The 22,782-nt window shown below is 51.2% G+C and overlaps 10 protein-coding genes across 10 annotated transcripts; 5 read left to right on the top strand and 5 right to left on the bottom strand.

The window, feature by feature from the left end:
* Window positions 1–967: 967 nt before the first annotated feature.
* Window positions 968–1,807, bottom strand: P153DRAFT_379350 (uncharacterized protein; the record flags this gene model as incomplete). Its single annotated transcript, XM_033669859.1, has 1 exon — window positions 968–1,807. One exon carries the CDS (start codon window positions 1,805–1,807, stop codon window positions 968–970), a length of 840 nt encoding a protein of 279 aa, XP_033519130.1.
* A 1,123-nt stretch (window positions 1,808–2,930) lies between these two features.
* P153DRAFT_326118 (pantothenate transporter liz1) lies at window positions 2,931–5,089 on the top strand. Its single transcript, XM_033665288.1, has 3 exons — window positions 2,931–3,228; window positions 3,305–3,652; window positions 3,706–5,089. The coding sequence occupies exons 2-3, from the start codon at window positions 3,344–3,346 to the stop codon at window positions 4,936–4,938; spliced, it is 1,542 nt and encodes a 513-aa protein (XP_033519129.1). The 5' UTR covers window positions 2,931–3,228; window positions 3,305–3,343; the 3' UTR covers window positions 4,939–5,089.
* A 570-nt stretch (window positions 5,090–5,659) lies between these two features.
* P153DRAFT_254424 (uncharacterized protein) lies at window positions 5,660–6,313 on the top strand (the record flags this gene model as incomplete). Its single annotated transcript, XM_033662760.1, has 1 exon — window positions 5,660–6,313. A coding segment is annotated over one exon (654 nt), but the record flags the coding sequence as incomplete, so codon positions are not given.
* Window positions 6,314–7,304: 991 nt separating this feature from the next.
* On the top strand, window positions 7,305–8,576 carry P153DRAFT_434973 (uncharacterized protein; the record flags this gene model as incomplete). Its single annotated transcript, XM_033673119.1, has 2 exons — window positions 7,305–8,170; window positions 8,220–8,576. 2 exons carry the CDS (start codon window positions 7,305–7,307, stop codon window positions 8,485–8,487), a joined length of 1,134 nt encoding a protein of 377 aa, XP_033519127.1. The 3' UTR covers window positions 8,488–8,576.
* Window positions 8,577–8,589: 13 nt separating this feature from the next.
* On the bottom strand, window positions 8,590–10,053 carry P153DRAFT_370647 (carbon-nitrogen hydrolase). Its single transcript, XM_033669089.1, has one exon. It carries the CDS (start codon window positions 9,898–9,900, stop codon window positions 8,614–8,616), a length of 1,287 nt encoding a protein of 428 aa, XP_033519126.1. The 5' UTR covers window positions 9,901–10,053; the 3' UTR covers window positions 8,590–8,613.
* A 227-nt stretch (window positions 10,054–10,280) lies between these two features.
* P153DRAFT_370646 (uncharacterized protein) lies at window positions 10,281–12,391 on the bottom strand. The gene is made up of 5 exons (XM_033669088.1): window positions 11,771–12,391; window positions 11,649–11,719; window positions 11,204–11,604; window positions 11,102–11,154; window positions 10,281–11,046 (listed from the first exon to the last, which is right to left on the bottom strand). The coding sequence occupies exons 1-5, from the start codon at window positions 12,060–12,062 to the stop codon at window positions 10,550–10,552; spliced, it is 1,314 nt and encodes a 437-aa protein (XP_033519125.1). The 5' UTR covers window positions 12,063–12,391; the 3' UTR covers window positions 10,281–10,549.
* A 3,837-nt stretch (window positions 12,392–16,228) lies between these two features.
* Window positions 16,229–17,558, bottom strand: P153DRAFT_370644 (BCNT-domain-containing protein). Its single transcript, XM_033669087.1, has 2 exons — window positions 17,185–17,558; window positions 16,229–17,124 (listed from the first exon to the last, which is right to left on the bottom strand). Exons 1-2 carry the CDS (start codon window positions 17,532–17,534, stop codon window positions 16,413–16,415), a joined length of 1,062 nt encoding a protein of 353 aa, XP_033519124.1. The 5' UTR covers window positions 17,535–17,558; the 3' UTR covers window positions 16,229–16,412.
* Window positions 17,559–17,724: 166 nt separating this feature from the next.
* P153DRAFT_426291 (uncharacterized protein) lies at window positions 17,725–19,886 on the top strand. Its single transcript, XM_033672594.1, has 3 exons — window positions 17,725–18,328; window positions 18,380–18,687; window positions 18,737–19,886. The coding sequence occupies exons 1-3, from the start codon at window positions 17,836–17,838 to the stop codon at window positions 19,541–19,543; spliced, it is 1,608 nt and encodes a 535-aa protein (XP_033519123.1). The 5' UTR covers window positions 17,725–17,835; the 3' UTR covers window positions 19,544–19,886.
* Window positions 19,887–20,467: 581 nt separating this feature from the next.
* P153DRAFT_126185 (uncharacterized protein) lies at window positions 20,468–21,234 on the bottom strand. Its single transcript, XM_033662013.1, has one exon. It carries the CDS (start codon window positions 20,958–20,960, stop codon window positions 20,529–20,531), a length of 432 nt encoding a protein of 143 aa, XP_033519122.1. The 5' UTR covers window positions 20,961–21,234; the 3' UTR covers window positions 20,468–20,528.
* A 21-nt stretch (window positions 21,235–21,255) lies between these two features.
* Window positions 21,256–22,633, top strand: P153DRAFT_301181 (uncharacterized protein; the record flags this gene model as incomplete). The annotated part of the gene is made up of 4 exons (XM_033664369.1): window positions 21,256–21,500; window positions 21,552–21,653; window positions 21,704–22,396; window positions 22,465–22,633. 4 exons carry the CDS (start codon window positions 21,256–21,258, stop codon window positions 22,631–22,633), a joined length of 1,209 nt encoding a protein of 402 aa, XP_033519121.1.
* Window positions 22,634–22,782: the final 149 nt, after the last annotated feature.

The raw sequence follows: 22,782 nt of genomic DNA, 5'->3' as shown, positions 1-22,782 counted from the left end.
CCAGCACAGACGGATGTTGCAACACAAGCGGGTCTGCTAGCAACTTTGCCGGCACGTCGGGTATGCATGCTGCTCTGGCGCTCTCGAGGAAAAGCCCACTGGCAAGGAGGAGATATCTCATCCACGAGATGATCGCCATCTCAAAAACACTCACGGAAAGGAAGGCAGAGATCAGGATGCGTAGCGGTGTAGATTTGTGGGTGGGATGGGTATATGAAGGAGCAGGATGTATCTCGGCCGATCAACAGCGCTAGAGGGCACCTATGGTGGGATGAGTTGTTGCATAATATGATAAGCTTAATTAAGTTGAACACCATGTAACCGTGGTACCTACATGTTCTAGGGTTATTTTAGCTGGTTTGTCAGCGTTTCCGAGCTCTATTTCACAGTAAAAGCTAGATTCTTCAACCTTGATAAACACATACTTTATCAAAGTTTGTTATCATTGTGATGGTCGAATGAGCTTTTCGATGGTAAGTTCAGGTCAGAATGGCTAGGCGAGCTTTTAGTGTGGTCTCCCGAACTACCCGCATGGTCGGCCGAGCCGTGCCCTTGCCTAACTGGAAGCAGACCAACACGAGATACATGATCTCCGCTAAGATAACGGTGAGTTGGCAGCCTTTCTCGCTGCAGATTCACCTTACAATTGGAAGGAGAAAAAGAAAACAGAGTTGAATTAAAGTTGTGCAGGAACGGAGAGTGGCGTGTTCATCTTAATCAAGTTATTTGCTTTGGTCCAGTGTCACATTGGATTTCCACCTGCACTTTGGTCGCAATATTTTGTTACAAAATGTATTGGAAATGCCCCCGTGTCGCTAGATACCATACACCTGCAAATGCGGTTCTACTCCAGTCCATGCATGTTGTTATCAAGGCCCCTTTCGGATGAAGCCAAGTCCCGTTCCTCAGCCGCATGTAGCCCTTCCTGATCGTCTATTTCCAAGTTCTGGCCGTCAGCGCTTTGGTTCTACTCCCGTGACTTTCGCCAGAGTTCGTCCTCATTCATACACCGCATCGTAGACGAGCCGTTTTCCAGGTGAGAGGCTGAATACTCAACGCCACAAGAACCGCGGTCTAAGGCAAGAGAGTTGAGGTTCCAGTGAAGTTGCTCTGACGCATCAGTCGGCAAGCTAACGCGATTGCGAACTTGCGACTGAAGCTGAACCCCAGAGGCCTCATTCGAAGCCATGAGCGAAAACGAGAGCGAGTCTAGTTCAGCGGCGAACTCCTTCTCCTCTTGACTAGCTTCGAGGGCAGAGCAAACATTGCTAGGTCGCGTCCTCGTCCTGAGATCTTTTTCGTACTCCTTGTGGTCGCGAGCATATTCGGTTTCCAGCGTTTGGTGCTCGTTGTACCACTGGTCGGATTGTTCCTTGGTCATCTGTTCCATGGGAGGGTATGTCGCGTTGTGTTCGGCTTGCCGCAATGTCCAGATCTTGGCCGCTTCGCCTTGTATGCATTCGTTGCAGAAATACGGTAGACCGGCCGCGTCTCCGAGAGGTTCGACGCAATTTGTACCACAGTCTTCAACCAGGTCTGTTCGGATGCGGTGTGAGCAAAGGAGTTGATGATAAAGACGGCCTTGACAGGGCGCGAAACGTTTTGTCCGCACATTGTTGAAGGTACTCGAGGCTGTTCGAGGAGTAGATGATGTGTATAGAGGTGTTTGCGTATTTGCGTTGTCTGAACCGGGCGTACTCGTCCAACCCCAACGACACGCCATTACCAAATTGGCGTGAGACATGGCGTCATCAGATACCTTGGAAGTAGAGGGCGGAACACGAAAAGCGTTGTTGGAGAAGTCCATGTTGGATGAAGTTATTATAATCAATATTTGGCGGAATATGGTGTCAGCTGACGGGTCGTGCTGCTGCCTTCTCTTGTGGTCTAGCGCGCCGAAAGTTCTAGTTCGGAGAGGCAAGTTGTGAAGCGGAAGACGAGAGTTGAGCGGGTGTGGGTTGCGTTGTACAATTATCAAGGTGCGGTCTCGTGATTGGCATTATATGTGCACAGGGCGCTTTGACGGACGTACGTGTAACACTATGAGGCGTTACGGGTGCTTTCAACGGTGTTGTAAGAGAACGAAAAGCAAATTTCCGGAGAGTGAATGTGATGGAGTGCCTGGATGAATGCGAATATGAAGAGTCCTGGGCACACAATGTGCTGGGATAAGATGTAGATGAGTGAGGCTGTGGATCTCGAAAGCGTGACGATCTCAGCGCGTCAATTAGCGCTAGCCAGATAGGGTGGCGCAAAGAAGGTTCGAGCACCGGCCAACCACCAACCACCTCGTTTCACCCTCGTCTTCAACACTAAGATCGCCGTTAAAGGGGCATTAGATCTACTCCATTCGAGCAGGGAGAACAACATCAGTTCTTTAATATCAACCATCCATAACATACACTTCTCATCCCTGACAGTGGCGAAAAGACGAACCAAGGCCAAACCTTGATTGCCGCTTCTCAACATCCAAAACGAATCCACAGAAATCTGATCGCTGACAGGTTACTGTTCGATTTGCAAAATTGGCGTTATTGTGAATGTTTCGATGGTGTTTGGTCAACAGAGGTTCGGAAAACTTAGGCGGTACCGTGGCGTCCCCATGAGCACAAGCCATCAGCCACCATTAGGTACATCTCAGGACATTCACAGACTGACAAGACGTGTTGCATTAATAGATTTGAAGGAAGCGTAGACGTACGATATCCTTAGCACATATATCTTGACATGGCTACACTTCAGAAGGATCTCCTCCGCCAATATCCTACATAACTTTCAGGTTGTGCTATTCTCGGTTCAAAGCATGTTATAACACCATCAGAAAGACTGTTCAAGATCTGTTTATTGATGGGGTATTTCATGGGTTCAATTGTTTGAATAGTTGTGCAACTCCAAAGCTGGAACGGTATTGCTCCGTCTTGCTCCAAACACCTCGACCCCAGGTTGTTCTCCCCCAGAACCATGACGCCTCGGCAGATCATCACCCCGCACTTCATTCGTGTCATGCACATTCGCGCCACCATATCATCAACGCTTCTTCCAGCCAATCTGCGACCTGCTCACAGACCTATTGACCATTCGATCGACATCACTAACCGATGTCATATAGTTAAGACCTAGGATAAGGCACTAACGCTATCTTAGTTGGAGAAATTTCGTCTAGATGACATGCCTCCCTGCAGAAGCGTCGGGGACGCGTAGTATAAGTAAAGCTTGGATGCGCTGGACGTGAGCTTATCCTGCCCTTGGCTTTTGCCCATTTTACTTGGAAAATTCGGAGAGCAACCTTCTGACCAGCCAACAGCTTGACGTACAGTGTTTTGCATCTCAATCGTCGCCTGTCATGGCTACAACGATTGATTTCGATCAGAAAGGCACAACGGACCGCCTATCAAATGACGTCGGTTCTAGAGCTACAGATACAGGCCACGCGCCTTCGAGCTCCAAACTCACACCTCCGCCGCTTGTTGCCGCCATGTCGCACGAGCAACGACAGCAGGCTGAAGCTAGGATGAGGAAGAAAATCGACACAAGGCTGCTTCCCATGATCATTTTGATGTACATCATGAACTATCTGGATAGAAACAACATCGCAGCGGTTCGCTTGGCCGGTCTCCAGGATGAGTTGAATCTCAGTAGTGTGCAGTACCAGGTATGTGTCCGTGCACGATCAGGTTGTCAACGAGAACCACTAACAAACTTCAGACCATAGTGTCCATTCTGTTCGTCGGATACGTGCTTTTCCAAGTCCCATCCAACCTCTTTCTCAACAAGACTGGCAAACCCGCGATCTACCTCCCCTCGTGCATGATTGTATGGGGCATCATCAGCGGCGCAACAGGAGCATGTCAGAACTTTGGCGGTCTACTCGCATGCCGTTTCTTCCTGGGATTTGTGGAAGCAGCATACTTCCCGGGCTGCTTGTTCTATCTGTCGGCATGGTACACGAGAAAAGAGCTGGGCTTCAGGACGGCCATTCTCTACTCCGGTTCTCTCATTTCCGGGGCATTTGGCGGACTTATAACAGCTGGTATTACAAGTAATATGGACGGTTTGCATGGGCTAAGGGCATGGCGTTACGTATTTTTAATCGAGGGCGCAATTACGATCGGAATAGCGTTCGCGGCGTTCTTCATCCTACCGAATTTCCCACGCACTACGTCCTGGCTCACCGAAGAGGAACGACAACTTGCCGTGTACCGACTACAAGAAGATATTGGAGAAGACGACTGGACTTCAGCTGAGTCACAAACCTTCTTCCACGGACTGAAGCTTGCGCTGGTGGATATCAAGACCTGGGTTTTTACTGTCCTTCTACTTTCGATCGTGTCCTCCGCCTCAGTAACAAACTTCTTCCCGACGGTGGTGAAGACACTAGGCTACGACAACATCCATACGCTCCTCCTTACGGCTCCACCATATGTCCTCGCCGTCATTACGACATACATAAACGCCTGGCACGCGGACCGAACCGGCGAGCGATTCTTCCACATTGTGTTACCCCTGTGTGTCGGCGTTGCGTCATTCATCATTGCCGCAGCCACGACATCGATCGGTCCTCGTTATTTTGCCATGATGCTTATGATTCCTGGCGTCTATACCGGATATGTCGTAGTATTGGCCTGGGTTTCCAATTCCATGCCACGGCCTCCTGCAAAGCGCGCCGCAGCACTTGCTTTCATCAACGCGATATCGAACACGAGCAGCATATATGCATCTTATATGTATCCCCAAACCAAAGGAAACAAGCAGCCGAACCTCGTGCTGCCGCTTAGTGTGGACTGTGGGACGGCAGCATTGGCGATTATTATGACTGTGGTGATGAGAATCATCCTGGGGCGGTTGAATAAGAAGTTAGACAAGGGGGAGCATGTTGAAGGAGCGATCAATGCAGTTCCTGGCGCAGGACAGGATCGTGCGTTTAGATTTTTGGTGTAGATGCAGCATGCTTGGCAGTTGATAGCAGTTGTAAACGAAAGAGCCTTCCCATTAGTCGAAATACCAGGAGTTAGGCTACTTCCTTCTTTGCAGATAACATAACCAATCTACACGGTTGATGGCTTCAAAAAACGTAGGCCCGGCGTATACCATCAATGCTTACAGTATACAAGTTTTACACAAAGTTCGCGTGTAGTTGCCCAGCTATTAAGAAATTTCGCTAAACCCTAATTTCGACTAACCGAGAGAGAGCTTGTTCTTTTCAAGTGACCCGCTCCTACTTCTAACAAGTGCGTTACTCAGAGTTTGTCTCCTTCACTTTAATGGAAGTGAAAGCGGAGTGCACCTTCCGCGCTCCATACGAGTTTTTCCATGTTTAGCCTCGCCGCCCCGCTTTGCTCCTCTGTAGCGTTCGCGCCTTCTACTTCTCAGTCACTAACTTTCCGGCACGAACAGCTGCGGTCAACTTCCACCAGGAGCCGATACGCCACCTCTACCAGGGCAACTACCCCCTCACCCGCACAAGCGGCCCGGTCAGGCTAAGCCTCATGAAGATGGATACGATGTGTTTTCTGATCAACGCTCACTCTTCTCAACGATCTTCGTCTTCTCCAACCTTCTCACTTCCAATCTCTCAATCGCTGAACTTCGTCACAACAACCACCCTCAACATAGCGACCACCTTCGAGCAATTACTGGAAAACAAGGTTCAATGCGGAGTCGCTACCAGGGACGTTATCAATCACACACATACATACCAGATCGGTATGAAGTGGACGAGCTGCCTGCTCGGTATGCAGGCAGCCGTTTATACCAGAACTCTTGTCGCGAAGGCGTCAGCTTGAATCCACGAACGTTTGCCGCGTTTGATAGGCTGCCAAGCACGGTATACAGTTATCTACTCGAGGGTATTGTCATGATAATCTTTGGTACCTACCAAGACATTGGCATAGACCACATGTACTGCAGTCCAGCTTCATACAACTTAACGGCCAAGATCAGAGCTTCATTGAATCTACCGGAGGTTTCGTGGTGTGGGTTGAACGGAGCCTGGACTATGTACCAGGGCATCCCGAGTATTGTTCGAAAATTTGATGCCCCATGCGGCAACCCTTTGTGTGGCAGAATTATCTACTACAAAATCGATGGAAAAGTACAGAGTCGAATCCTAATGGACTCTTCTGATCCTCTTGGACCGCACCTGTGCAAACCGTGCTGGAGATGGAGATTCAACCACAACCGTCTCCCCAACGTCGAAGATCTCGCGCTCCGTGCGACGCGTGCGGCGAGGAAGCAGACCGTGAGTGAACTTCGTGCTGCTTTCCCGCCAAACGAGGCTCCATGCGCACACTGTGGCAGACCGGAATGTTGCTTCTGGAAGCCAACTGGAGAAAAGATCTAGTTCTGGCACATAGCGCCACCGCAGTACCCTGGCAAGCTTATATGCCACAACTGCATCGGCAAACTGAGGTCACAAAATTGGCCATCTCTTCCCGCGATCCCTCCACCTATGAAGCCTCAGATGCAGGCCTTCGTGCAATCGCAACTCCAAGCCATCGCAAACTGGGATGGCGTCCGGTACTCCAAAACCAAGGGGGTGAAGCCGGGCGAGACGGTAAAGCCTCGCGGGCGACCCCAAGGTCTCGAGGACTTATCTGAGGAAGACTACAAGGTAGCACAGAAGCAGAGGAAGGCAGTTCTACAGAAAGCAGGTGTACAACTGGACAGGCTTCGGAAGTACGAACAAGAAGTGGTTTGCATCGGCTGTGACGAGACTGAGACTCTGGAAGAGGCCAACTCTAAGGACACCAAGTACAGGCCAAACTTCCGCGATACATCGAAGGGCATCTGCCTTTCTTGCTACCAATCGGGTGTGAGGCAGTGAGGATCTCGGTATATGTTCACCAACATTTAGTACAATACCATAGACAGGTAGCACATACTCGTAATATACATCTCATTCTCGCCTGACTCTCGCCTGACTCTCACTGGAGGCTCACTGGAGGCTCACTGGAGCCTGGTATTTGAATCGAAAGAGACTCTGGCAAGCACCCACACTTGCCACCCCTACATCTATCAGTAACCACGTACATCTTATCATGATCACACAATCGAGTAGTGAGAGAACACGGACGTGATCTTGGAAGATCAGAGCGCGAGTTGAGCTGGAGCCTAGTAATACGTACGCTTGACTTGAAATTCACCTCTTTTACCTGTAGCCAGAAGTGAAAGCGGGCTCCACTTTTCGTAGCCCACACGAGCTCATATATATTGAGCCTCACCTCCCGTTTTCTTCTCCTCCAGCTCTTCTTGCTCTCAATACTCCAACTCTTCTTGCTCTTAGCACTCCGACCCTCCCCTTCGACATGGCTCCCAAATTTGACCCAGTACTCGAGACTGAGATGGAGAAGATCAACACCCCGCCTCTTCCCGAACGGCTACCCCCTCGCCCCCACAAGCAACTCAGTCAGGCCAAGTTCGCCGGAGAAGGATACAATCCATTCTCCGCCCAAGGCGGATGGCCCACCTCTCGACCACCCAAGATGCAGTCAACCGCAATGGTACGCCGACGCGCAGACCTCGAGATGCTACGTCATGGACACATCTACGATCTTGATCCATTCGTGTGTGTCGGTCCAAACACGGACAATACCGAGTGGGAGGCGAAGCGGAAAGCCATGAGACAAGAAGTCTACAACATGAACTACAAGTTCGTAGGCAGCCCAGAATCGTTTCTCAGGGTGACAATCGAGTCGGAGATCCGCATCGAGAACATCAAGGACCTCGCCCATAACTACTATCGAGAAGGCCGGCGTCTCAAAGCACTGAGTCCCCCGGAAGAGACAGCAGCTGAAAAAGCGGCCCGTGAGCTCCAGGCTCGGGCTTATATAGCCAAGGGTGAGCGCGCGGCTCTCGTACTGGAACATTGGGCCGACCAGCAACTACAAGATGCTATTGCTCAGCTTTCAAAACTGAACGCAGATCCGAAGGCGTCGAAGGCAAAAAAGCAAGCGCAGACTCTGGACGTTGAATGGGCTCGTGGCTACGCTCAACCCTACCTGAACGACCTGCGTGCGGTATTTGTAGCAGCTGACCACGGCCTACCTCTGGAGAAGACACTGTTTGGCTGGCGGGGCTACGAATCCAGGTGCGACTTCTACGACCAGGTTTTCGATACTAAAGACAGGATCTTTTCTGCGTATGGTTGTTTCGAGGCGTGCAACCACTTCGCGTAAGTAATGTGATTTCCACAAATGAAAAACAGAACTAACGTTGCGCAGGGCGAACATGAAGAAGGGCAAGGCCCGAACGCTGCTCATGAACAAACTATATGTAGCGTGCGAACAGCTCTGGCGCCACGTTGTTTCGCCACGCATACGCATGTGGAACATCCTTTGTCTCTCAGATCCTGTACTGCGCTTGTCAATAAACATCAAGACCGATGTTCCGGCTATATACGCGGCTTTGGCATCGCTGGATATCACGGCAGGCTTTGACAAGCGTACGTTCGGCGGCGTGGAGGTTATCAAGGTGCCGTTGGCTCGGTAGTGTAGTGGAGGCGTCTCCTGAAGTGGAGTCATAGAAGTCCGGGGCTTCTTCAATATTGCAGAATACAAGCAGGCCAAACGATAACTTATTTCAAATAATTTATACCTTGTATTTGCCAGGGATCATTCAGAAAGGCGGCGGGTCCATGTTCAACCCCTCAACACTCAACCTGAAACTATCCATACGCGAGTAACTACCTGCAGAATCAAAGTCCAACCGTCCCCTCTCGCAGTCCTCGAAATCGACCTCAGTGACGAGCAACTCGTCTTCTTCTTCCCATAGTGGCCCAGCGAGAACTTCGCCCAGTGGCGAGACGATGCAAGACCCCCCGCGGGAGACAAACTCCTCATCTTCGCTCGTTGATGCTTGGGGTGCTGAAGAAGTCTGCGTGGGCATGTCCGTGGGAGTCTGCTTGGGGCTTAGGAGGAGTTCGGAGCCCAGCGGCGAGGAATCGATGGCTGACGTGTCGTCGTTGGACGCGGAAGAATCTTGATCATTCTTTGCGTTTATGACGGGCCAGCAGATTTCATGCTTGTCTTCCGTGACGGTGATTGTGCTCCTTCTTCTTCCGGTACCTCTTTCACGGGGTGTATACTCCCCGCCACTGCTTTGACCCTCTCCTTGTTCTGATCCCTTCCCACCCGCTATCCACTCCGGCAGATGTTTCTTCCTCACACACTGGTTTGCACTCAACACGAAACAGCGTCCCTCACACCCAACTGTCCGCATCAACGACTCCCAGGTATCCCTCGCGTCTGCCGTTGGTGCGAACCACAAGTTCACGTTTTGAGCATACAAGCTCTGTCTCAGTAGTGGCATGTAGTTCTCCCAGCAGATTGCAGACCCCATGCACAGCCTCACGCCCTTGATCTCCGTCGTCACAGCGCGCAGCGTTGACGCGCTTCCCTGGCCCCAGATCAAACGCTCCGAGCCTGTGGGCATGACTTTCCGCCTCTTGCCCAGGATACCGAACCTTGGGCAAACGAAGACAACGCCGCAGTACAACGTACCTCCGCTTCGTTCGACAAGGCCGGTTACAACGAATATGCCCGTCTCTCGCGCTATGCGTTCCAGTTCCTCCCTAGTTCCATCGCCTCTGTACTCCTTCCCGCGCGGGAGTTCGAGCTTCCTGTCTACCCATGCTTGTCCTGCGCCCGTGGGGGTGTCGCCCAGATCAACAGCCGCATGGAAGTATTGGAGAAACTGCTCGCGGCCCTCCGGCGCACGCGCGCCAACAGCAGCCCCGAAGCTGCAGGTTCGCGGGTAGCCGCCAAGGTAGGCTTCTGGGAAGAGAATGATATCAATGCCTTGGGCTACGGCCCGTTTGGTGGTTTCTTCGAGAGCAGAGAGCGTGTCTGCGGTCGTGGAGAGGGTTCGAGCTTGCGCTGATGCGAGCTTGAGCTTCTGAGGCATTGCAAGGAGTGAGACCCTTTATCGACGCTGAGTATGGAGGAGAAGTATATTCTTTAGGTCATCAATAGCCTCAATTGAATAAAACTCGAAACGAGATGCGTAAAAAGGTTGATGTGTGAGTTGCACCTGAGGCTAGTAACGGCTGCTGGAGCTTCCCCGCATTCCCCTCTTCGAACTCCTTAGAGCTTTAAATCTTGGAAAACCATCGTCACTGAGATTTAGCTCCGCAAAACCAACACGAGATTAGAGTGACATTGCGCAAATGTGGAAATGACAAAGGCTTTGCTGACAAATTGAATATGCATCGAGTCGAGATGAGCGCAGATCATGGCAGCATAAAAGTATGCGTTCAGTTTGAAAGCTAACGAATTCCAAAAATTGCCTACATAGCGTGTCCGGGTATTTCCTATATGTTCCAATCACAAAAACAAATCCACAAAATCCAACAAAAAAAGGCAATGCCATACATGCGGCTCAAGATATCCAAAACGCCTTATGCGCCTTGCTGATGTAACGGAAGTGATCCTCCAATCGTATAACATTATAAGAAAAAGCTTGCGGTACATTGTGTACATGTGAATGTCTGGGACATGAACCGCAAAAGCATGGACGAGAAAACCAAGCTTCCCAAGCTCATGATGTGCTGATCTTAACGGCTCCAAGGGCCACTTTCAAGATCCGTGTCTTCGCTTCTGCTTCTTGACTGATCCGGGCTACTCGGTTTCCACGCCTCACAAACCGTTCGACATCCCTCAGGCCACTTTCCAGTCGCGTTGTGTTGAAGCGTGAGGTTTCTCAAACTCGAGTCGCTCTTCTGGTCCCAGTTGTCTTCGACCAGTATATCCAAGCCCTGGCTGACTTTGATGCTAGTCATAGGTACATCAGAGTCGTTTGAATCGCCGGTAACAACGCGTGGTTTTCCTACTGAGCGTGCTGAATGTAGGTGCGAGCCTTTGGGGTATGTTTGCGATCCGATCCCGGGCGTTTTGCGGCCGCTAGCATTGTAATAACTAGAACCAGGGTTGCGGAAATAGCGGAGGAAGAACATCTTGAGCGCCGGTCCAGAAGCGCAGATCACGCCCAGATCGGCTTCAAGCGAAGTCCATACCCAGCCATGGTATCCCCACCAGGTGATGTCGTATGAAACTTGACGTCAAAGTCAGCTCACGGTGTTTGAAAAGAATCATGGGTGAGTACTCACAGTAGTAAACTTTAATCGCATAATATGTGCGCATGATGCCGCAAACGCAGGTCCTGATGATATTAGCCTTTGTGGAAGCAAAGCCTTGCCGACCGAACTTACACCACGCCTACACCAAAGATACCACAAAGAGCGAGCTTCTGACGCTTGGATATTTGAATCTTCCAGACCAGGGAGACAGGAAGCAAGCCGACCATAAAATCTATGACGGTACTGATGGTCGTAGCGGCTACGACAAGTGCGCCTTCGTCGCGGCAATGCACTTCGTGCTGTGCCACCCAGACGGGATTGTAGAGGTTGAAGAACCCTGCTGCCGGGGTGCAATTGAATGCAATAAGGAGGATGAACAAGACACAGTAGACGACGCAGAAGATGATTGCTCCCCAGACCCAATACACGAAGCTGTTTGTGAGTGCTCCAGTGATGCGGCGGTAGAAGCAAAGAATGGAGACCTTGACTAGAGTTGTGCATATCATGTAGTTCATCTCTATCGCCATTGTGATCTACAAAGTCAGCAACTGTCATGGAAGAACTGTAAGAGACGTACCTTTCGTGATGTGATCCTAGTCTCTGCAGTCTGATCCCACACATGCCATTGAAACCCGTATTTTCTTATAGCTAAAGGTTGTCAGCATGTCGTGTAACATTGATGTGCGATATGTTACTTACCAAGTATTACAGATATGGTAAGCCCAGCCAGTGGGAGCATGGCAAGGGTCATCAGTACGTCGTCCAATCCTGCGTTTCTACCCACTGATAGTCGTGCCCACATGCGAGCGAAGTATATGACGAATGTAAGTCCCATGAGAACCATAAGTGCGATTGGTCCACCCCAACCCCGTTCTTCAGGATTGATATGGTTCGGTAGCGGCCAGCTCTTCACAACCTCCGGAGTGGGATGTCCTCCACCTCGAACGAAGAGTTGAATCGCCCTCGAATGTAGACCCTCGATAATCGCCATATTGAGGTGTTCCGGTGGGATGAATGTTGTACGGAGTTTTGGAGTAGTCGAGAAGCATTGAACTGAACAGGTAGACGAGAGGCCAGGATCTAAAGCATTATCTATCCCTTGTGAGAACAAGTTCATCTGCTAGTGATACCATTAGCGGGAAGTGGATCGTAGTCATTTCACACGATTTTAGCGGGCACAATGGACGGGAAGACAACGCCACAAGTGAGAGTCCACGCACTGCAGGAGAATTAAGTTCAGTCCCGACAGTGGTACCAAGCTAACGTAGACAGTAACCGAGTCGCAAAGTGTGCGAAAGATCGCCAGGTTCTGCTCATGTGCAAACTCAAATGTTGCTGTGAGCTCCGTAAGCAAATGTCAGACACGGCAGACGTAGAAAGTAGCAACCATGTCCGGGATCACCCCGGACATGGTTGCTACTTTCAGGTACCGGCAAGTAGGCCAAGAAGGGTTTCATCAATCGTCTCTATTCGCGGCTCTAGTCCGTGCAGACACCCTTGCGTACTGAGATCTTATCAGAAGGATCCAGTGCCGGTAGTGGAGCCTGCAAGATCCAAGAGACTAGCGCACGTGTTTGCCGCATGAACCTGCAGGTTATTCAGGTCACTTACTCGCCTCCATGGTTGACATGACTTAGCAACACCAGTCAGACCATCTTTGTCTTGGTTGGTAATATGCCACATCATGACACGAATACTGGCCTTGTCGCTGCTGAAGATCCGAACGCGAAAATGATAGGGAGGGACGGTAAAAATGTGCGGGTTGCGTTTTCTATGCAGACATCTTCGATGGCGCTGGACACGTTTGCATGTGGCTTGTTGAACCCAATGTGAGCAGACCAGCTCATAGGGTTATTCCCGAGTGACATCGTAGGAATGAGTGCTGCATGCTAGAGACGATCGCGGGTGATCTGCATGTGGTTTCGCCGAATTGTTCGGCGTTCCGTGGTCGCACATACGAGTGTAGTCTTGAAGGTTGCACAGTTAGACCGACATCCACGTTTATGGCGATGCCTAGTATTCCCGACACGCTGCAGCCGGTAAAGTTCGGAAGCAGTTTCCGAAGAACGTGCTCACCTTTGTCAATCAAAATAGTGCATAACTCTCAGAAAGGATTTTGAGAGTGGGTCGGCGGAACTCAGTTTTGTTCCGATGATGACTCGGTAACCCACGACTCCTACGTGTAATGACTTGGAAAGTTGAGCGCTCACCACCCACCAGCTAGGTATGCCTGCTTCACAGGACGTTGCCAAGATCATGGCGCAATATTCCCCACTAGTCATCTCCTGTAGATCCCCTTGTGCTCGGTTCCTGCAAAGCGGGTCGTGATACTAGAGTTTCGCGTGTCACAGAACTGTATCATGTAGTCAGAGTGTATGAGAGAACTCAAGGATATGCAAGAGAAGAAAATGTGATCCGGAGAGTCGGCTAAGACAGGGCCATAAGAAAGATGAGTGATGAGCGACATGTCTTCGAACTCCATTGAGGTTAAGCGGAGGAATTTTAGCGCGTCTGTGCGTTCTGCACGCGCCCTCTTCCTTCCTCTCGCTGTCTCGTCGAGGAAACGTTCACTTTGCACCCATCTACATTATCGTATCTACCCCAGATCCGTCGCGTCGTGCCGTCGGTTATGTGTGGCCGCGTAAGCGCCGGCCGCTATCTCTGGAATAGTTGTATTGTCTTGGCTGCTCTCTGAAATCCCAACGCGAATGTACCTGTTCACCAAGTGCAGTAGGTCGGGGACATGTCAAAGAGCCATTATCATCCAGAAGTTTATTGAGGATCACCGTCTGTCACGCGTTTCGGGTGCTCCTCAAAGTTGAGCTCGTTGATGGAGACCGAACGACGAACTCACCGGACAAGCCAGTCCGCCACATGCAACTAGGGTCCAACTATCCAGTTCGAACAACATTCTACAGTAGTGTGGTGCGCTTTGACGTAGAACATGCCCACGGATTGTTTCTCGGATTCGGTACTCGCTTAACCAGATAACTTCTCCGACCCATATCATAGGCTCTCTGGAATAACTTTAGCGAGGGGTGACCAAGCTAACAAGAATCGTGTTAACTAGCTGGACATGCCATCGCTTAGATGAAAGATTGGAGTCGTTAAACCTTCCATGGCCTAGCACCTGAGCTGAGTTCCCAACTGGCGTTGTCCCAAGGAGCACAGGTCAGTACGGCACTTCGACTCGCGAACGAGGTTTGTTGTGCCGAATACTTACGTTCATAATGTTGCTACCGTCATCCTGGTATCGATGCGCCTCTGTGGCTTGTTTGTGTCGATGTGGAACGAATACGGGTGACATCCACGTTCCGGCAGTTGCGCCAGGAAGTGCACAACCGGGATCCGAGGGGTGGGCAAATACTCGATACATTGTCCTCTGACTTGGAAGCAAAGTTCAGTGTTTGCATGCATTAGGGGTGCTCGAAAACATGTTACTTTCCATCGTTGACACTGTCGTACATCGATGGAACAAACCGAATTATCCAACCCCCCATCAAACAATCATCGTGTGTCAGCAGACCGGAATTGCAGGATGGCTAACAATCAATTCAGTAATACCTCCCCACCAAGGTTTATTTGATCTGCATCTCGGTGGTGACATACCACTGCACGACATCAACGAACGGTTAGCACGTCCTCCCCAGACGGCAGACCAACATGCAGGTCACCGCGTCGATCGATAAACTCCACCTCCAACGCAAGGCTGCTGCCGACATGTCATAAACTAGTCACGACGGCCAGACTGTCGATCTGAGCCCTCCATTTGTTTAAAGGATATCCAGCTACCTGTCTATCCGAGCCATCCGTTTATTCGTAAGGTTATCAAGTAGCTCTGCCGCTCTTCGCCGTAAATATTCCCTATTCCGTCAATAGTCCATACTCGCGCTGCAGATCATGGTAAAAGAAGAGTATGACAGAGATGATCAGAGGGGCTCGTAAGGACAGCTCGCTGTTACATCTTGCTCAGGACTAGTCGGGCGAGTGTAGTGGGTTTTGGGTTGTACATGGAGAACGACGATCTCGGGATATGCCACGAGAGTTGAGTCAGGTGAGCATGTCGATCTCCCACTGCATCGTAAAGTATTTGCGCAGAGTTTTTATTCGCCGTACTATCTTGCGTCATTGCAAGTGGCCGGGGTTGTCCGCATTGTGTTAACGAGGTTTGATTGAGGTGAGAGGGTTTGGATAGTCTTCTTTTGGGTTCATGTGTAAATGCAAGGTGACTTGAAGATGGGAGGTCTACTTTGACACTGCATCAATCCGTCAAACCTTCTTCCAGTCATCCTCCTCATTCCCTTCATTCCACTCGTTCTCCTCATCCCCTTCTTCCCATTCTTCTCCCCATTCTTTTTCCCCTCCACTGTAAAGACTCGTCCTTCCAACCCCGCTCTTTCCGACCACCCTCCTCTCCTCTCCTCTTCTTTCTATTGATTCCTCGCAAAACCAACCTAACGCCGTCCCTGACTTCCCAACTCCCAAATAACGCACTACCAGTTGCTATCCCCATCCCCATCCCCATCCCCAACACAGTACCCTCAAGCCCTTCACCTAATCTTTTCAAGCCCCAGCAAAATCACCCCAACCCCCATATCTCCACTTGAACAGCATTGCCACCCAACACCTACATCCCCTCACAAACCTCCACAAAGATACAAGAAAAAGTCACATCACGAACCCAACTAGGACCACGCGAAGAATCTGTAACATTGTCCTTGGACAGTACATTGTACTGGGAGAGCAGAGTGCATAATAAATAGAGTTTTGATGCATGATTTACAAAAGATTAGAGAATATCTAGTTTGTTTGCCATTGCAGTCTTGTAACTAAATAAAAAGACTATGTTTTATGAATGTAGAGGGCGAGCTTTCCGTTGCCTGTGCAGGCGTTGGATGGTAGCTTGACAGGAGCAGACTTTTGCCCGGATGTGTACGGTCGTTCGATGGATGTCTTGATGTGTATGTGTTATATTGGCTGTCGTTTTTTTGTGATTCATCTCACTTCTTCGACTAAGGAGTTGTTTGATGTCGGTGCCGTGTGGATGGGATGAATCTATTGCAACGTGAGATAACACGATGTTGCTGCAAGGTTGTGGAGAAGAAACACGTAACGAGGTGGCCAAAGCATCAACTCTAGTGAAGAAGACGGCAGGTGACGAGGATGAATAGATATTTGAATATAAAGCCACTCGTAGCTGTCCTGGGCATAATCGCTCAAATGTCGAAAGGCATTTATATAGAAACAGCACCGAGCTCTCTCGGTATCAGATTTCACCAACAGCTTACAACAAGAATAGTGGGTATAATTCAACACCAAATGCAAAAGAAAAACAGTCTGATCACGAAATAGCCGCAGCAGCAGCAATCTTGACCCTCTTCCTCTCCTCCTCCTTGCGCGCCTCCACGCCAGCCAAAAAGTCCATCCTGCCCAGGTACGCCTCCTTGGTCTTGCCATGTGTATCCAGTTCTTCGGCGATGCCCTCTTTGTCCACGAAACCCGTCCAATCCATGCGTGACTTGTCGACGACATTGAGCTTTTGCGCCTTTTCGACCCTGGCTTTTGCCGCTTCTGGTGGTGGCATATTTGCGTGTGATGCGGGAAGTGTGGTTCGCGGCCATGAGAGTTGAAATTCGGGGGCTAGGGCGCGGACGTAGCCTGTTGGGTTGGGGTCGAAGCGTGAGGGGCGGCGAAGAGGACGTCGGATCCTGGAGTGGGTGCTTTTTTCGGCGTCGCTGGGCTTTGTGGGAGCGTCTGCGGTTTTCCATCCGTCAGAGAGGTGTTTGTCGAGGGATGATCGCGGGACTTGTTTTTCCTCGGTTGTGTTCTGCCCGGCGAATGTGTAGACCTTGGTGACTGTGACTTGCTCCTCCTCGTCGACTGCGATGGTTGGTGCAGCGATGGTATGCGCAACTTGGTCTTTCGGTGCGTTCGGTTCTTGTGGCTCGGTGGAGTGTGTAGGCGCGACGGGCGCTGCAATCATCTGTGCCCATAGCGCGTCGACATCGACGGTCGCGCCTTCTGTCCTGGCGAGTGGTCTCCGTTCCTTTTGCCTAGTCACAGGTCAGACTTGACTGTCATACGGATATCTTATGCCAGAGACATGGACATACTCGACCCGCCTCTGCGCCCTCGTCTTGACCAATCCGCCCTCGCCGCCTTCGTCTGACAGCAGCAGGTCTGCATCATCGTCGTCCTTGGCGCCCTTCTTCCTCTTTCTTGCCTTCCTCTTCTTTGCAGCCTCTATTGTCACCTCATCGCCGGAATCAAGTTCATCTTCAACAGGCGCCTTCCGCTTGCCCTTGGCCTTGCGCTGTGTGGGTTTCGAGGTTGCGTCTTCGTCGTCGGAAGAGCTGGATGCGTCCTCTACGGGGGCTTCGTTGGGATTGAAGTCTTCATCTGACGACTCGTGGTATTTGTCGTTTGCATCTTCAATGTCTTCTTCGTAGTGAATAGGCGCCATGGTGGGATGATGACATGTTGAGTGGTAGACGCGTTGCGATCGCGAAAGGCCAAAACCAACGTGCATAAGATCGGCAGTGACTAGTGTGACAGGGATGGGAGCTGTAGATTTGGGCCATGACGTGGGCGGGGCAGCACCAGACAGGGCAGACAGACGCGTTCCAGAATGTGATGAAACAAAACAAACTGGCATTTACCCTTGCTGAGCTCACACTCTCACTCTCACTCTCACCATCACTGCTCGCTCATAATGCGCAGACATTCCTACTGCTAAACATCGCACCACATATTGCATACCCATCATGGCGCCAGTAGACACGGCCGCCGCCGCCCTTACCAACGCGCTTCCTATCGCCCTCTTTGCTGGCCACGCGCTTCTTGTTACTGGCCTTAGCGCAAACGTGCTGCGTACTGCGCGTCGAGCCGCCAAGTCTCTTCCTCCGTCCACGCGTACGCGCTCGCAAAGCCCTTTGCGCCGACGCAATGCTACCATCTTCTCCGCTCTCGCATTCGTCTCGTTGGCGTCAGTGACGACGTTTGCAGTGATATGGCGCGCTATTTCCTATATACAGTGGGCTGAGCAGGGCAATCACGAGACGCCAGGCAGCTTGTGGACCGGCTGGTACGGTACTGGTGAAGAGGGACTTGGACGCTGGCATTTAGGTGATTGGATCAAAGACATTGATTTGACGCACGAGTTGGATACTGTCGCCGTACTGAGGCCCGAGGGCTTCTTGTACACGAGCCAGCACTTTGTTGGACTTATAGCGAGCGCCATCTTCATGGGCATTGAAGGTATTTAGTCATGCACAGAGTGTGTAACATCGCTAACCTTGACAACTACAGGACACCGCCGTAGCCTATCCTCTTCCACCATTGCTTCTTTTGTTATTTTGAGCGCCACGGGAAGTCTGGGATACGCACTGAGTCTGTTTTTCGTCACCATTCTCTACACGCCTTTGACGGTACACAAAAGCGACGCACCACTGCGTGACGCACTATTTACGCCGAGGCCTGCAGTATACGATATCTTGATTGTCACCTCGCTTTTGTCTCTCAACGCGTTTCCTGGTTTCCTGAAGCAAGGTGGCGACGTACGCTTCCTACGCCTCGGATATCTTGCCATTCCGTTGCTGTTCGCGTATGCCCCAAAGGTATGCACAAGCTTGCTTGATAGTAACTACCATCACTGACTTGCGACAGATCGTGCCCCTGCGCCTTGGGATTCAACACAACACCAAGGCATCCGCTCATCGTTCGTACACAAAGGTCTATCACGCACTCTCAATAGCCTCCTTTCTGCTCTACTGGCGTCTGGTAACTACCAACATCTTCGCGAATACTCCACCCGAGCCTTCATATATCTGGGACGTCTTCACGAACGCTATTGGAAAGAACGACGCCTCCAGGACAAATAGGGTTCTGTCTGGCCTCAGTATCACCGGCCAGAAGTTGAAGCACATCAGCGCACACCCAGCCGTCAGCGTAACCAGTCTCGATGTGCTCTTCACCACGATCAGCCTACTCGCTTGGACGTTTACCCGTAACCTCGACGTCGATGATGTCCTGGAAAGCAGTGTTCTGTCCTTCTTAGTCCCCAAACATGAGAAACATGTGTCTTTTGAGAACGACACAACCCCAAGCCAGAACCACGAATCCGAATCCGAGGCACCTGTAAAGACTACGCCGAGGAAAGGTGGACGGTCCAATAAGAGCTCTACTACCGCGTCTTCCCCTCTACCGTCAGCTCTGACCAGCCGTCTCAGGCGGGGTACGCGTGGACAGGGACGCAACGCTGACTACGGATCGGATAATGACTCAACCTACCAGCCCTCCCCTGCGACGAAGCGTGATGTGGCGGAAATGGAGACGGACGGAGCGTCAACTACCGGTGATCTCGTTCATGCGGGCGAGTCGACTGCGCTGACTCTTTTCCTTGCATTTCTGGGCGGATTGGGTCAGTTGGCTGCTGGGGCTCTTGGAGCAGAGGTTGCAGGTCCGAGGGAGTAGGCTGATACCTCGTTGATGTCTTGTGAGGCAGAACATAGTGTGCAGTATCTTCTTATCGCGACTGGGGGCGTTTCTTCCTTCTATCCGCCTGGCTGTTAATTTCAATATCCCCTTGTTCAAGGTGCCAGGGGCGTACATGGCGAATAACTTTTCGTAGTGCTTGGCTGTACCATATTCAGAGTGACATCTAAGCCTGATATTGACATTTTTTACGATTTCAGCATATCTGATGATGTGTGCCTGACGCCGTGCGAGGGTGTTGTGATCAGGAATGCGGAATGAGAACGACTATTCAACACGTGGACTCTGACCTGACGCTCCCAAGGCGATCTTTGGAATATAGGAGGATATCCCTACTTGTGAAATAGCAGCAAACGTAAAGTCCAGGAATCAAAGCATAATTGAAGTTCTAACTAGCCAACAACAATGCAACAAATCCAACCTAACATTAAAACAACACACAAACCCATCCCATATCCACTCCCAAACAACAGACGGATTTCTCTCCCATGTACATATTCCCCGGTGCCTGAAGATCATCCATGGGTCTAAGCGACATGCAAGCCATGCACGCGCGCGCGACCGCAAACATTTACGAACAGGCAGGAAATCGTGCCACTATCTCTTACATATTTCCCAACGCTTTACCAGCCCCCCCAGGCCCCAGCCCAGCCCTCGCTCACTCGCTCGCTCGCTGCTGCACTGCCAGCGACTCGCGTCGTGGTGTGTCGATTTGCGACTCCCGTCCTCCGGCCAGGAAATCCCTGCGGCGTTTCTCGTTGGTTCCGCACCGAGTTTCGCTTTCTCGAGCCCAAACAGACGGACGGATACACAGGGGATCTATCCTGTGGGTAGACGCTGACTGGGGCTTTTGTATTTTTTTCTACTGCTCTGGCGCGTCTGCGTGTTGAGGGTTCGGGGTCGTGGGTGTAGTGATATCGTCGGCGGCGACGGCGGCGACGGCCCAAAGGGCATAGTCTTTTCCCTACCTACTGCAGCAGCGCAGCGCAGGCCAGTGCGCGGGAAAAACGCAGAGACTATTACTACATCGCGAAAAGACCTGGTCATGGAGGTGAGCTGCCCGCATCCTTCCCTTTCCCCTTGCTTGCTTGCTTGCTTGTTTTCTTATCTTCCGTTTCGCTTGCCCTGCTTTCCCCCTTCCCGCTTCCCCCCCCCTTTTTTTTCTCCCCTTCCGTCGCGCCGCCGCCGTCTGTAGATAGTTTCCTTGTCTTGTCGTGCGTGCGTGGTATGCGACGCGAGCGAGCTCCTTCCTCAGCCCTACAGCCCACCTGCAGCGTCGCCATGGCTTGACCACCGTTTCTCGTGTGCGTGTGCCTGGTTTTGTTTGCGCGTGGGAGCGCCTCCCCCCCGTCCGTTCTTGTAGAACGCAGCTGCTCGGGCTGATTTGCCTCGTCATCTTTTCACACACAAAAAATTTACTCAGGAGTCGTTATCTTCGTGGGTTTTTTCCTGCCACCTGTACAACAACGTCATTTTTTGGCTGGCCTGACAGAGCGTGGTTTGCGGGCCCGATCCGAAGGGACGGTACACAACACGCATTACACTTGTTCGCGCACCATATCAATGTGAAGAAAAGATTGTACTCTCCATTTCGTTTCACACGCTTTTTTATTTGCTTGTCGCGGTTTTCTGCTCGTCTCTCGTCTCGGTTTTGTTTTTAGCGTTATACCCTGTGTTTCCTACGCGTTGTCATGGACCGTCAGCTTTCGCGGCGTAGGCCGGGCGTGGATGCAGAGTTGCGAGATGATCAGCAGCCTTTGGCTAGCCCGTCGAATTTGAAACCGGGAGCTCTGTTGACCATGGAGCGCTTTTTGCAGGACCTCCCCAATGCCGAACAACCGCCTGTCGAGCACCAACCGCAATACCATACTGGCAGGATGCCGAATAGCAGGGCTGGAGAGGGCAAGCCGAGACTTCTACTCATGGGTCAGAAGAGGTGAGCGATGTTGTGTTGGAGTGTAAATTGCATTGCTGACTGCAATTATAGGAGTGGCAAGTCGTCGATATCTAGTGTAGTCTTTCACAAGCTGCCGCCGAGCGAGACGCTGTACATTGAGACCACACACCGAATTAAGAAAGACTCGATGCAGTATGTGCTCAGTCTCTGCCAAAGCATACCCTCACTGATAACTCGCGTAGCTCGTTCATGGACTTTGGAATCTGGGATCTCCCCGGCCATGTCGATTACTTCGAAAGCGACTTCGACACGGACAAGATCTTCAGCGAAATCGGCGCGTTGATCTGGGTCATCGACGCCCAAGACGAATACCTCGATGCCATCGCACGCCTCAACCTGACGATACTCAACCTGCAGGAACACTACCCCAGCATCAACATTGAGGTCTTCGTACACAAGGTCGACGGCCTCTCGGACGACTTCCGCGCAGACACATACCGCGACATTATCCAGCGCGTGCAAGACGAGCTCGCAGACCACGGCTTCGACAACGCGCCCATTTCCTTCCACCAAACGAGCATCTACGACCACTCCATCTTCGAGGGCTTCAGCAAAGTGATTCAGAAGCTGATCCCGCAGCTGCCCACGCTAGAAGCCATGTTGAACAACCTGTGCATGACGTGTAATATCGAGAAGGCGTATCTCTTCGACATTATGAGTAAGATCTATATCGCAACAGACACCAGCCCGACGGACATTGCCAACTACGAAATCTGCTCCGATTACATCGACGTGGTTATCGACGTTAGTGAGATCTACGGGTGGGACCGCCCCGATGAAGGGGACGGGACGGAGACGGGAAATAACGAGGCGGAGAGCTTGATCACTATGGAGAAGAAGGGGTCGCGGTACTTGTACCTTCGCGAGATCAACAAGTACGTATTTCAGCAGTCATTGTAAGGGTTGTATGTATGTGTGCAGGGTTGCTAACGATGTTCCATAGATATCTCGCTCTGGTGTGCATCATGGGTGAAGACAGCCCGGCGGAGAAAAAAGCCCTCATCGACTACAATGTCGGCGTCTTCCAGGCGGGACTGAAGAAAGTGTTCCCTAAGAGTGAGCGGGACGCGCAGATAGAGATTCGTGCTGCAAACGGCAGTATGGACTCATGATGGTGATGCATGTATTTGTCCGTTTTGTTCTGTCTGTCTGTCTGTCCGTAACTACCTCGATGTATATTCTTACCCACACGACGGATGGAAAGTTTCGGGTTGAGGGACATGCTGTATCCATTGGTAGTGAAGACCAGACAGGGCATTCG

This window comes from Dothidotthia symphoricarpi, assembly GCF_010015815.1.
Source record: "Dothidotthia symphoricarpi CBS 119687 unplaced genomic scaffold P153scaffold_22, whole genome shotgun sequence".
Taxonomy (NCBI): Eukaryota; Fungi; Ascomycota; class Dothideomycetes; order Pleosporales; family Dothidotthiaceae; genus Dothidotthia; species Dothidotthia symphoricarpi.
Note: the sequence above shows the minus strand (reverse complement) of the source record. Positions and strands in the feature narration are given on the sequence as shown.